Source organism: Typopeltis vanoorti, chromosome 11 (genome assembly GCF_054136105.1).
Source record: "Typopeltis vanoorti isolate ZY-2024b chromosome 11, IOZ_Tvanoo_1.0, whole genome shotgun sequence".
NCBI classification, from domain to species: Eukaryota; Metazoa; Arthropoda; class Arachnida; order Uropygi; family Thelyphonidae; genus Typopeltis; species Typopeltis vanoorti.
In genome coordinates, this window is record NC_143559.1 from 46561097 (window position 1) to 46575387 (window position 14291).

Below are 14291 nucleotides of genomic sequence, written 5' to 3' on the forward strand. Positions count from 1 at the left end.
TATCCTAATCGAGAGAATACTTTCCAAACAGTTATCATCGGGATGGAAAGTATTCTTGACATACATTTTATAAACATATAAATGGCCAATAAACTAGAAATTAGAAATCATCAAAAAATTAGTGAATGCCAAATGAAGTAATCAAAATAGATAATGATTAATTTAATCATGAATAGTCAGTTCATCATAGTCGGTAAGGAAATGAGTGTGGCATTTGGATTTGATGTAGTTCCTTTCTTTGGGAGGGGGAGCTGTTTTTAAACAAAACCTTTGAGTATTTTAAATAACGGTGTATAAACCTGGGGCAGATTTTCTTTATTCTGTTCAAGCATTGCTTAAGTACGTTTATTTATTTATTTTTTATTTTATTTTGCTCTCGTACATTGTCGTCAAAAGGATCTGCTTCGAATTCAGCAAATTGATTACTTAGGAAGCTTTATTTAAGTTGATAGCAGTTTTTGCTTATTTTAAATCTTTTGTTTCTTCAACAATTATTAATTAATATCTAATTATTATATTTTATGATCAGGTTTGGTTTCTGAGCGTGGTCCTAAAAGGTCGGAACAATAAATGTTACTTTTCATGTCCTTGATGATTTGGTATCTGGCAAAGGTCAGAATGAAAGATCGAATATAGGTAATTCAAACAAGGTCATGAAAGCTAAAAAAGCAAATAGCACGTGAATGTTATCGCAGGATATCATTTACGCTTAATCTTCAACCACAATGATATACACAAAAGAATGAAACAGTTGTAGTGTGAAGATAGGGTAAATGATAACGTATTATCCTCAGATAACTTTCTCATAACTATCAAATGAACAAATTTATTTATACTTATTGCTTTGCTTAAATGTAATAACAGAAAATTGTATACTGATAACTAAAATTAATATTATTAATGCTGGTTGTCAGTATACAATTTTTGTTTTTACAATAAAGCAAACAAATAAGTTTAAGTAAATTTGTTGAATTGATAGTTCAACATTTATTGTATTTCGTTCGCACGAAATACCATACATGCGCTTATCTTGAGATACTTGCAAAATGTAATACCGGCTGAAAGTGTGTATAAATAAGAAAATGATTCGGAAAACTCTAATTCTCTTGAGGTCTACTTCGCAAGCTATTGTTCGGAAGCAAGATTTATTCTAATCTAATGGTAGCGAGCGAATTTAATTGAATGCACTCATTCTCAGCAGAAGAAATCAAAACCAATTGCATAGGTATCCATAATTTAAAACAAAACAAAAAAAAACTAAACAAAACATCAGGATTAATGGGATCGAGATTCAAGAAAGTAAAAAACTGTTTTTTCAGTCACGTATTGAAACCGCACACTCAGTTGGGTAAGATATGGATCGGGTTCATCATTCATTAAATGCTTCTGTCAATTGCTGTACACAGGAAGCTCTGTTTATTCAATAAAATATTTAATATTTTATTGAACTGCTTCACGAACACGTAGTAAGAAATTTAAATCCCATAGATGAGTATTGATTTTTTGTTATACTTTTTAATTAAAATTGGAACATGAATTATAGTAAAAAATTTTTATTTTTTTATCTATCCATTTTATCTACGTTTAGTAAAATTAGAATCGATTTTATGAGATTTATTTTGTCCATCCGTATGTTATTTATTCCTATTATGAATTGACAGGCTTAATTAAAATTTGGGATTTACAATCACTTTATAAGCAAAATTAAGCAAATCATACTACAGAGCGCTAGCCAAAAACTGCTCTAATTTCCATCGCTATGATGAAAAGTGCTACATTGATATTACAACGAACGCTTTGAGTACCTGCAATTTTTCTATATTAGTGAACAGATATAACACCAGATGGCAGAAAATGTTTTCGTTTATCACCCAAATGTTTACAACACGATATGTATCAATCACGTTCCGTTTCATATCAGTTTTGCGAGATTTCTTCACATAATAGGACAAAGTTTATTCCATAATGATCAGAAATTGATGAGTTTGAAAAGTAAATAGCGATATTAATGTTCCGCAGTTAAATTAATTATTTTTTCGATAATTATGAAGAACGTGGCATCGCATATACTTAGTTTTGTAGAGGAAAATGTTACGTCGTCTGTAATAAGTGTATTTATTGTAGTACTTTGTGCATGTGTCATCCTTCCACGTCTAAACAGGAAAAAAAGACTTCCGCCAGGTCCGATTGGTTTGCCTATAGTGGGATATTTTCCATTTCTGAAAAGAAGCGCTCATTTACAGTTGGTGGAGCTTTCCAAGAAATATGGAAAAGTGTTGGGGTAAGAAAACTGTATATATATGTAAGGAGACTACATAAGACACAATTTAAGTAATGAAATTATAATATTTTTATTTCATATTTTTATGAAAATCGAAAACTAAAATCTGATAATTTTGGGGTAGATTGTAATTGCTGGATCATTTAATAATCTAGAAAAAAATGAACTTTGATTTGTTCATTGCAAATTCTGCAAAGTACCTGATCATCTTCTACAGTTTGATACATATGGTGGAGGTTACAAAAACTATTCTTAAAACAGGGTATATTCCATTTCATTATCTTTTGGAATGTCGTTATTTGTTGAAAATCAAGAAAAATTACATTCACATTATAATATCCGATTCAATTTGAATTCCATAATCAAAATATTGAAAAACTCCTGATGAGAAATGGCATCTACCTGCAACATGTGACTAACAACAAGGAAATCATGAGATGAGGCAACCCTCGGAAACTCTCGCCTTGCAGACAGATGACCACTTGCAACCTTGTTATTGCTATTCTGAGAAAGGTGTGATAATCCAAACTCATGAAGTCAATGTGCCGCATGCAACCACACGCAGATTGATGAGAGAAGCAGACAAAAGGACCAACCAGTATGTGTGTTAATAATATATGTCCTGAATTAAGTATACGAGTAGATGACCTCTGAGGATACCGTGCCTGTCGAGGAAGAGTAAATTGGACACTACGAGGATCTGAGAAATGTTTCATGGAGTGATGAACCTCAAACTCCAAGACTGAATTACGGCTTGCCAAAAATCGTTCCTTTTTTATGTAGCTATCACCCAAGAAAAGCTGTACATCTGTCGTACATTAATACCATTGGTTGATAAAAATTCTTCCTATTTTTTCATTAAATTTTGTGTATTTTTACCTGATCAGGTAAGCATGCTCTAGTGACCAAACATCCAACTTTTCAAAGCATTCAGAACCCTAATAAACAAGTGATAGTCTTACACCTGGCGATGAAATTAATGCCCGACCTTTTCACCCTGATCACTAATTTGGAAAATATCCAAGAAAAGGGTCTCAGGAGTCCTGTAGGCTTACAAATACGAGTTTTCTTAACTTTGTTTATCACCGAGTGGATTATTTTGCCTCGTTACAGATGTGTAACTCAATCAAATTTTGTACACTCTAAAATGCTCTGAGTTCTTTTCAAATCGTTTCCATCGTGATACTCAATGCTTTGACTGAATAGTCAAGCATGCAAATATAGCTCTATCAGTGAGTAAATAACTATCAACAAATTGGTAGTGTTTTAATATTGGTAAACCATATTAAAACACTACTTTTTGGAAACTATAATGTGTATAATGTCATAGTAGTTATCAACAGAGTTTTCGGAAGACCACTAGTATGCCCTTCAGTTGAGTCCTACCGGTCTCTACTGAAAATAACCTGTATTAAAATAAATTATTTTCAAATTCCTTTGAAATCATGGGCATATATTTTAAAAGGGTGAAAGAATAGAAAGAAAATCAGGAGTTAATATGATAAGAGTTTGGGTAACGCTTCTCTGTTAATGTAAAAAAAGTAATATTGTAATGTAACGCTTCTCTGCTAGCATACTATAAGCAAAATAATGTATTTGATATATTGTTCATTCGCTGTGATAATAACGATTTTATTTATTTATTTTTAGTATGAACATTGGAAGCCGCTACGTTGTTTTTCTACATGACTTTGAAAACATAAAAGAGGCATTAACTAAATCGATTTTCCTCGATCGACCAGAACAGTCGAGTTTAAATCTTCTTCCGGAAAACCAAAGTAAGTAAAATGATTTATGTGAAAGGTTTTGAACCGACGATTACTGATATTTGATTAATTTGCTAGCTATTCCTATTCAAATTTAATAAATCATTAGAAATGTTTAATAAATCATTAGACTGTATAATTTAATAAATTGAATTCTCTATTATATATAATTCGAAAGTTTTAGTTTCAATTTAATTGGATATGTAGAAATGATGGATCTTAATTTAATAAAATGAATCCTTTTTGGATCTACCATTGTAGTTATGCACGTTCCAATAGTTCACTCATCAACAATATAGCTTTCTCTTTGTCAGTGAGACTGAATATTGAATAAGACGGTTTTTTCATCATAGGTTTTTGGGTGATGTGCAAGTTCTTGTTCTCAACCTTTCTGCCTTTGTCTTTAAAAAGAACAGTAAACCTTGTACTCTGTCTGCTGCTTCGCTAACCGAAGGCTTTTCGCAGTGCTTCTAGTTTACTTGCTTTTTACTTGCTTCTAGTTTCGTGATGGGATGAGGTTCGGCTCATTGTACGGGCGGAGCGCAAAAATTTATTAGAGATTCTGGGCTTGAGCTACTGTACTTGAGAAGGAGTAACCTTTGTTTGGTCATTCACAAGTTTCGGAATTGGGGAATTTGAACAAACTTATTGCCTGGTGTCTGATGAAAAGAAACAGTTACCTTGCCAGCGAAGTCTAACGAGTGTATCTAAATGAGGTAATGAATCATAATTACAGTTATTTTACTGTAGAATTAGGATTCATTTTTTACTCTTAAGTCTTTGGCAGATGTAGTCGAGAATTTTACTTGAAGATTTTACTCTTAGAAAGCCTTATTACTACCTAATACCGAAATGTGAATAGAAGTGATCAATTCAATTCTACGTTTACACGAAAAACAATGAAACTACATTATTTCTAGTGACTCTATGTATTATCAAAAGAACAGAATCTAGACCAGTTTTAGGGGCATAACGTAACGGTAGGTACATGCCTCAATGATATTTTCTTTTTCTTGTAGTTCTATCAATCGAGTTGCTGCCGAATTAACACCTCTTTAGTTGGATAGATCCAAAATAATATCTGGAATCTCTAAAAGCATTTGTTAACTTATCTCAATTTTAGTTTAAATTTAATTCTAAAAATTAATGAATTACTTAATGAAAATTGTTTTAAACTATTAGGAATTTTGCTATAATATTTGGATTAAACTTTTTTTAACCATTTAGAGTGAAGTCGATATGGAATTTCTGAATTCATAAAAGAATGATGTCGCTTTGGAGAGTGTTTTCATACAGTGAGCATACAGACTGTCTCACTGGCACAGTCATATTGAAAGAAGATATCAGGAAAGTACTTGGGAACGTCAATTATTCAAAAGTCAATTCAAAAGTAGCGCTAACATATGATATGGCTATTAAACAAAAATACAGAGGAAAGTTCAGAAAAATAGGTGCAATCAATGCCAAAATGACAATAAAAATCCTCGCAGATGAATAAGATCCAATCCAGATACACATCTGACAATATAGGAGGCTTGACAAAGAACATATTAATTTAGAGAAACTTATTAATAGCAAGTAAGGAATAATAAATACGTAATTGTATTGGACCAATATAGTATGCTGTTTACTACTTAAGTATGCATATTAGCTAGAAATACAATTTTATAAATACAGACCAGTATTTTACAATAAAAACATTTATTTAAACCTACCAGTTTCTCCAGCAAACTGTCTGGCTTTTTCAAGGCATTACGGAGATATGAAAGTTAGTAAATGCAAATTAAAAGGAACATAAAAATTTTATGTTCCTTTTAATTTGCATTTACTAACTTTCATATCTCCGTAATGCCTTGAAAAAGCCAGACAGTTTGCTGGCGAAACTGGTAGGTTTAAATAAATGTTTTTATTGTAAAATACTGGTCTGTATTTATAAAATTGTATTTCTATTATAAAACGACCAAAAATGTATAATTTAAATTTATGCATATTAGCTATTGATGAGAATGAAAGTTTATTTACGTATCGCACGCAGCGTTACATACTCTTCATCTGTGGCTATTATATGAAATATCTTTTGTAATAACAACAACCACTGTGAAAGGCAATATCAGTATATAAATTATAATTCCTTATTTGGGTTCTTTGTAACAGAAATTCTTAAAATTTTTATTTTTGATATATCATATCTTATTTCATTATTTCAAATAGAATATTACAGATTTACGTTACACTTTAATATTTTCGTTGTTAACAGGTTTCGCTAGTGAGAATGGTCCTGTATGGCAAGAACAACGCCGATTTGCCCTTCATGTACTTCGTGATTTGGGGTTTGGCAAAGGTCAAATGGAGGAACGTATAAAAGTAATTCAAAAACCACTCATGTTATCTTTAATTTGAGCAATCACGACATGTTTTTTATTTTATGTTATCTGAAGGTTTTTCCGATGTTTTTCTTGTCATGCTTCATAAAATGATATTGCGCTGATAATATTTAGAATGACAGCAGAAATGTGGAGATAATACAATAAGAACTGCACAGTTAAACTTATTGTATTGTTACGTCGATAAAAAAAACAGTATTCTGAAAAAGAGATTGAAGCCACTTCTATCTAGAAAAATTCTAGAAGTCTTCTAGAATTAATATATTTCAACTGAAATGAATATAATATAAATAATTTATTAAGCAGTGGTCTGAAAATTCTAATATTTAATTTTTGTCACAGGGATATAATCTAGTAAACACTATAATAATTGTGAAAATGCACAAAGAAAATAAGTGGAAGCGATCACACTGAAGGCCTGAAGTCTGAGAGTAGCTCCCCCTTACGGGATCCATGGTCTTTTCTGTTCGGAATGTATGTAACAGTTAATATTTCCCATATCTTGGGATGTTTCATACAATCATATTTGCAGCGGTATGGTTGGATTTTAAATGTTCTTTTGAGGGAAAAACAGAATCCTAAAAACATATTACCTTCTTCTCATTTGAATCCGTGTAAGGTATTTAGGGCATAGTTGGCCAGACCTGACATACCATAAGTTTGACAGAGGATACATATCGTATGTTATTTCAAGAACGGATGTGGGCCGATCTTCCAGTTCATAATAAGAACATTTTCAAAACTAGGATCTCGTATACCTGTACTAGAAAGATAGCTGGGAGTTGGTCTTTAAGAGGACGAATGAAGATAATCTTATGAAGGCTTGACAGTGCAGAGATTATACTTCTTTAAAGATGAAGCTATTTTTTTTTCCTAATGGGTGTGATATGTGGAAATAGTAATAGCATAACTGTGATCTTTATGTTATTTGGGCAATGAACAGGAGGGAGGTGCGATGAATAAAAATAAATCAGTTATAAGAGAAGTTTGGTGGAAACAGCACATGATTGCTCTACTAACAAGAGCTTTAATAACACGATACTCTTGGAATATCGGAGAGGAGAGGAGAAAATTTCTGAATGTTTCAACCTACGTTGGTAGATAGGTCTTCTTTAAACCGTGCAAAAATACACAGAAAAATTATTAAAATATATAGTAGTCACAGATATAAATATGTGACTACTATAAAATTAAGTGTGCCTCCCTTATCAGAATTTAAGCTTCATAAATGATCTTCAACCAGCATTTAAACCTGAGTGCACAATTTCAAGGCGCATTTTAAATACTCGGAGAGTTAGCTTTGAATTCTGCGAAAGACACAAATTGGCCAGTGGACAAAGCAGTTAACGGACATAACTCATTGCCTTCCTAGTCGTAATTTCAAACAACTCAACCAGATGTGGCTGTTTGATGAACTTATTTGGAAAACACGGATTTATTGAATTATCATTATATGGAATGAAATTAAAATTGGTCGTTGTAAATGTATCTTTAACATTTTCAATCTTTACCATTATGGTCATTAACAATAAAGGCCGTTGAGAACATCAATAGTTAGCTGACAATCGTAAGCTGTTGAAATGGAAAGCAACAATCAGTTGCTTTCCATTTTAACAAAGAAAGCACGCACATTTTGTATTCTAGAAATGGAATTACTACCAGATTTTGTTCTCGGTAGACTAGAATAATAATTTATGATTTTTTTTCAAGATACATACATTTATTAGAATTTAGAATTTAAATCAATTTTTTTACTTTCATTTCACAATTCGACTAATTGTTTTTATGTATGTTTTCAGGATGAAATAAGTTCGTTTATCAAAATAATTGAAAAGACCAAAGGAAAACCCACTCATCTAAGATCGGATATTTTCGCCAGCACCGTTAATAATATCACCTCCATGGCTTTCGGAAGACAACTGGATGAACAAAGAATGAAATATATTCAAGAACTTAATGCTGGTGCAACTGACGCGCTTCCTCCCTTTGACATCCCTACATTTTTTCCTTGGCTGGCACCGTTATTTCTGAAATTCTTGCAATTCATACCACTAATAAAGACTTTTATGTTATTCAATCAATTTGTAGAGTAAGTGTGATTTAACAAGCTATTTAGCCAACACAGTAGTCTTATTTTTATCTTCTAATATTAAAATTAACATTACAGAATCCAAACAGGATCTATGCAATATTTTGTTTATTTATTATATTTAATATATTAAGTAATATTTAATAAGAAAGCATATAATAATAATAATAATAATAATAATAATAATAATAATAATAATAATAATAATAATAATAATAATAATAATAATAATTAATAGCAATATTTAATATATTAAGTAATAGTTTTACAGTCAAGATTTTTTACATTGGGTTCTGATTTTTTTCTCTTTTTGATTTTAAACGAAGAGAAAAAAAGAGACGATCTTTATATTATTCTGTTTTTTTTTCTTTAATTCAGTTTAGCAATAATGTTCATTCAGAAACATCAATAGTTGTTGCTTTTTATTTGAATAAGGCGGCATTCATTGTCGTTATTGTTGTTACAGTAGTTAATGAGACCCTCCGTAGTTCAGTCAGTATAGACATAGAAAGATAATGCTGAGGTTTTTTTTTTTTTTTCGTGATCGCACAAGTGCACCTATACTGCATTGAATAACGTAGGATGAAAGTAGATAAGATTATAGATAATATTTCTATTATATTTCTATTATCATATTTTCTATTATATTTTCTATTATTTTAAAGGTTCGAAGCGATAGTAATAAAGCAATGCAATTTATAAATGTACCAATTGCAACGTATTTTATGTTGATTTTTTATCCTTTTTATAGGGAGGAAATAGAGGTTGTTAAAAAGAATGCAGACTCAAGTACCATTGGAAATTACATTCATGCCTATTTGGTAGAAATGAAGAAAAGAGAGAATGATACGAAAACTTCATTTAAAGGTATTTTCTTTAGAAAAATGAATGACTACATATTTTAATTTTCTATTTATTTATTTTTGTACAGCCTTTATCAAACTCAAGATTAACTAAATTAAGGAGTTTCTATTTTTCAATTATACAATTGTGTTCGAGGACAAAATATCGTATTCTTTTAATAATTTAGGGATTGTGACACTTCCATAAAAGCCCCGATCACATATGGTTTGGTTTTCATCAAGTGTTTTTGGGTTTTTGCTGTGTTAATGAAAAATAGCATATAATGTTTATTCAATTTGATTTTAAGATGTATTAAATTTTTTACTCATTTCATTTTATCTAAAATTATTTTAAAATCATTGAACAATGAACGTAATAAACATGCTACTATTTTAATCACATACTGAAAGCAACTTTTGTTATTTTTCATAGAAAATATGTTAATAGGAAATGTCGGAGTGTTGTTTGGTGCAGGAAGTGACACCACTGCATCAACAATTGAGTGGTGTCTTTTAGTTATGGCAGCATATCCCGACATCCAACGACGTGTTCAAGCTGAACTAGATGAAATTGTCGGTAAGGAAAGAATGCCATCCTGGGATGACCGTCTGCAGCTTACCTACACTCAAGCAACATTGCTGGAAATATCCAGATGGCAGACAACTGTTCCACTGAATCTACAAAGAGTGTAAGTATTTAATGAGAATACATAAATGTTTAATGGTTCACATAAGAAATAATAGTATTATTCTATATACATATTGCAACTTTGAATGTATGTACGTTTGTATATCTAATTCTATGTAGGACGCATATTGTATTATTTTCTAAAGCTATTTTAAGTAACAAGTCATGCTTTATCCGAAATTACTGAGAAAGTTGTTGCTACTGTGAGATTCATGAAAGAAAACCAAATGCCTGAATAAAATATGAATTAGGGGGGAAATATTTCTTTGAGATATTAGGGACACTTTAACAATATATCAAACATAATTATCTATCAGTAGCATCAATTAACAAGCCTTAACCTATACTGCTTGAGTTTTTGCGTATATAGTATCTTATGAGTATGCCCTTGGAATAATTATCAAAGAAAAAAAAATATATTGTGTAATGCTCAGAGTAACATTACTACTTCGGGATCATCGAACATTCCTGGCAGTTAAAGTGCAGCGTACTCAATTCCCTCTTTCTCAATGTGTAGCTTTTTCCCTCAAAGATCTTTGACAAAGCTCATTTGAAAACATCCATACAGTCATACCAGAGCATTTGGAAGAAATAATAACAGAAAATAGTACTTAATTTTTATGGAACTGCCAAGGTACATTTTATTTGATTCTGTACATTCTCTTTGATTGCAAAATTAGATTAGCTAATTTTGCAATCAAAGAGAAGACAGCCTTGTAGTTGATCATTACACGACGCAACTCGACGGGATGACACATAGTTGTAGACACCAATAAATTACTTTCAAACACTTCCAAAATTAGAACACAAAAGCTACACTTTCTTGTATATTTACACAACTATAGCCTACAATGTGATTTACAGATTTCTGGTTTTGCCTGGTTAACTAAAGTTCGTATCTCTTCTTCTTCGATGAGTCATGTTTAGATTAAATTACATATTCAGATATTTGAAAATATTATACGCAAATTTGGTTTTTAGCAAAGCTGATTACTTCTATTTGTGAACCTTTACACCGATAGAGTAAATATTCTGCTTTAGATACTCATGTAAAGATTTATTTTCTTTCTTCTTAAGAGAGATCCATAGAAATCAGACCAATTGTTTAGTGTTCGTAACGCTGCAGATTCTTTTACGCTTTCTTTCACCAACTCGCCTTCCAGCTCAACCTAATACTCTGTCTTCAGTCCACAACATCGGAAATTGTTGATCGATATTCACGCATTTTCTCACCAATGTTTCAATCAATCTATTCTTTTATTTGCAAAATCTTGCTATTTTCTTTAATTACTCTTTTTTATTTCTATTTTATTTATTTATTATATTTTATTTCGATATATTCTTTGCCCCCAGTCTTATTTTATCTGGCTGTTAAATTATTTCAGTCATTTTAACCATTCGATGCAGTATTTAATCATCGCTCATTTCATTGAACTCATTCTTTAGTTTTTGTCCCTTTTCAAATTTATCGTTTACGAGCATCCTCTCTTATTTATGCACCATCAGCTATCTGCACTTCAACAGAGAAATCAATATGGCCTTTGTAGGAAAAAAACGAGTACAAGGTTATACTGAAACACTTTAACTTTTTTTATAATTTTATTAACGTAAAATTTGGAAATATTTTGTAAGAAATCATTTATATTATCCGTTACAGAGCTTCTGAAGATACAACTATAGGAGGATATGATATTCCTAAAGGAACTATGGTTATCGCCAATTTTTGGGCTGTTCATCATGATCCCAAATACTGGAAAAATCCAGAAAAATTTTGTCCAGAAAGATTTTTATCTTCAGATAGGAAAACAGTGACGAAACCAGAATACCTAATTCCATTTTCTATGGGTAAGTAAATGGTTCAAATTAAAATAATATCTGTTTATATAATAGGAATTGCATTCCACTTACTAAGTGTTTGTTTCAACGTCAGTAATATGCACCTACTATTTTACAAGACCGTTATATGAAAAATTAACCATTCAAAAAAAAAAATTCAAGAAAAGAGTAAGACAGATCCTAACAGAATTTAGAAGTAGCTAAGCCACTAAAAGCAGAACGTTCTGTCATGTAATCATTACGTTACACCATCTGGAACAAAGAAAACGTTTATTATAAGAAATCATAAGTAGTCTTCACCTAAAGCAGCAACCGATGCATATGTAATATGGTAGCTTTTAGACCATATATTAAGAGCTTTTAGAGCAATTTTATATTTCTTTTAATAAAAGGGAATGCTATTTCTTATGTTCAAGTTAAACCTTTAAAAATAATAATGTTTTATGCTATAAAATCATCGACTTCTGTTTTATAGAAAAATATCTAATTGACTATAAAATTGATATCTTTTTCCGTATTTTAAAATAATTTTTATCTTACATTATTTCTTTACATTTAGGTAAAAGATCATGTCCAGGTGAAAAAATGGCTCAAGTTTCCATCTTTCTTTACTTTACAACGCTTCTTCAACAATTTGATGTTAATTTATCAGCAGGAAGAAAGGCTGATTTCGAGGGTAAACTTGCAATTACGCTACAAGCATTGCCACAGAAAATTTGTCTTACGAAAAGGAAATGAAACACGACCATATAATTAATTAAAATTACAGATTAAAATGCATTACCCTGTGATTGAATTGTTGTTTTCCTAGTAATTGTTGACATTATGATATCCATTTCCAATGTTATTCTATGTAATCAAATGCTATAGTTTTATCGTTTCTACGATGGTCGGATATCCAAAAGATAATTTGGAGGGTTTCCAACTAGAAGCTCAGGGAATAATTATTCTCTAGTACTGTAACCAGGGAGATGTTAAATAACTTTTTCTAATTAAATTTAATAAATATTTCATAAACCTAAAATACGTTATATTGTGTGTAGGCTGTAGTAGTAAATCTAAGAGGATTAAACATAATTGGAAGTTCAATTGGACTATGAATATCGAAATAAAATAGTTATTACGATAAAGAGCCAAGAGACTATTTATCCGGCGACATAAATTAAGTTAAGGGGATAATAAATCCCGTATTATTTTATATCCGGGTACGAAACTAGGAGATCGAAATCCATCGAAATCTAAGAGTTTCATGCCGAAGAACTATCGGCGAGTCCAAGCGTAAGTCATCACTTGGGTAGTACAACACTATATCAACTCGTATCAAAGGTGGAGCAAGCTCCGTCACTATCTTTAATATTTTCTCATAATGTAAAACGCAGCTCCTAGGAGATGTATTACTGTTTTAAATTATGAAGAGAAGTCACTACCCAGACTGGTTTTGACCTTATGAATAAGTAAAGCCGTCTCTAAAAATTCGGATGATCCCAAGGCCACTCAATTGTGGGCGAAAGACCGTCCATCTCAGCGTTGGCTCCACTCAGTGATGGTCTTCCACCCACCACCATCACCGAGCAGAAGCGCTCATATTCCGAAGAAAAGCATTCACCGACAAAACCCCTCACCGGGCCGTGCCGGAAAACACTCTCCCCGGAGACTCAAATTGCTCCCTTAAGGCAAAAACCTTAAGAGAGCAAACTCCTAATAGCCCCAACCGGTTTTGACCTTTATTGAGGTCTCATCAGTGAGTAAGTAGACCTGGAATATCAAGGTTTAAGTGAACCGAACTTACACATACCCCTACAAACGAATTGCCAGACCGGTGTACTCATATATTATTATTACTACGATAAAGAGCCAAGAGGCTATTTTTCCTGCGACATAAATTAAGTTAAAGGGATAATAAATCCCGTATTATTTTACAGCCGGTACGAAACTCGGAGATCGTTTGGACTCGCCGATAGGTCTTCGGCATGAAACTCTTGGATTTCGATCTCCGAGTTTTGTACCCGGCTATAAAATAATACGGATTTATTAACCCCTTAACTTAAAATAAATATTGTCATTATCATATTGGTCATATATGCAATAAAATGAAAGAAAGAACGATGCTTCTATACTTTTATCACAAACACCATTTTATTTTACTCAACACATATGTAACTTTGTTATTTAGAATAAAATAGTTTGATTTCTTTGACCATATGAATAATTCTACAGAGTTATTTATTATTCTACAGGTACCTTCATGAACAGCGCTCAGCTGAACTGGTCACTGTCATTATTTCACTTTCTTCAAATCAAAGAGCAGCAGCTAGTCAACACTTATCACCTGAAAATATCTTTCTATCCAGCTAAGGTTCTGTCAAACCAGTTTCTCATTTAAATAACTAAAAATTCTGATTTCG

The 14291-nt window shown here is 31.6% G+C and overlaps 1 protein-coding gene across 1 annotated transcript; it reads left to right on the plus strand.

The window, feature by feature from the left end:
• The first annotated feature begins 1954 nt into the window (after positions 1-1954).
• LOC150101517 (cytochrome P450 2J6-like) lies at positions 1955-14083 on the plus strand. Its single transcript, XM_090400093.1, has 8 exons — positions 1955-2281; positions 3932-4059; positions 6305-6411; positions 8231-8520; positions 9272-9387; positions 9796-10051; positions 11708-11895; positions 12446-14083. Exons 1-8 carry the CDS (start codon positions 2046-2048, stop codon positions 12622-12624), a joined length of 1500 nt encoding a protein of 499 aa, XP_090256219.1. The 5' UTR covers positions 1955-2045; the 3' UTR covers positions 12625-14083.
• Positions 14084-14291: the final 208 nt, after the last annotated feature.

Coding starts and splice junctions, on each gene's coding strand:
- LOC150101517 (XM_090400093.1), top strand. CDS start 2,046: ATGAAGAACGTGGCATCGCATATACTTAGTTTTGTAGAGGAAAATGTT. Junction 2,282..3,931: donor AAATATGGAAAAGTGTTGGG/GTAAGAAAACTG, acceptor ATTTATTTTTAG/TATGAACATTGGAAGCCGCT. Junction 10,052..11,707: donor CCACTGAATCTACAAAGAGT/GTAAGTATTTAA, acceptor TATCCGTTACAG/AGCTTCTGAAGATACAACTA.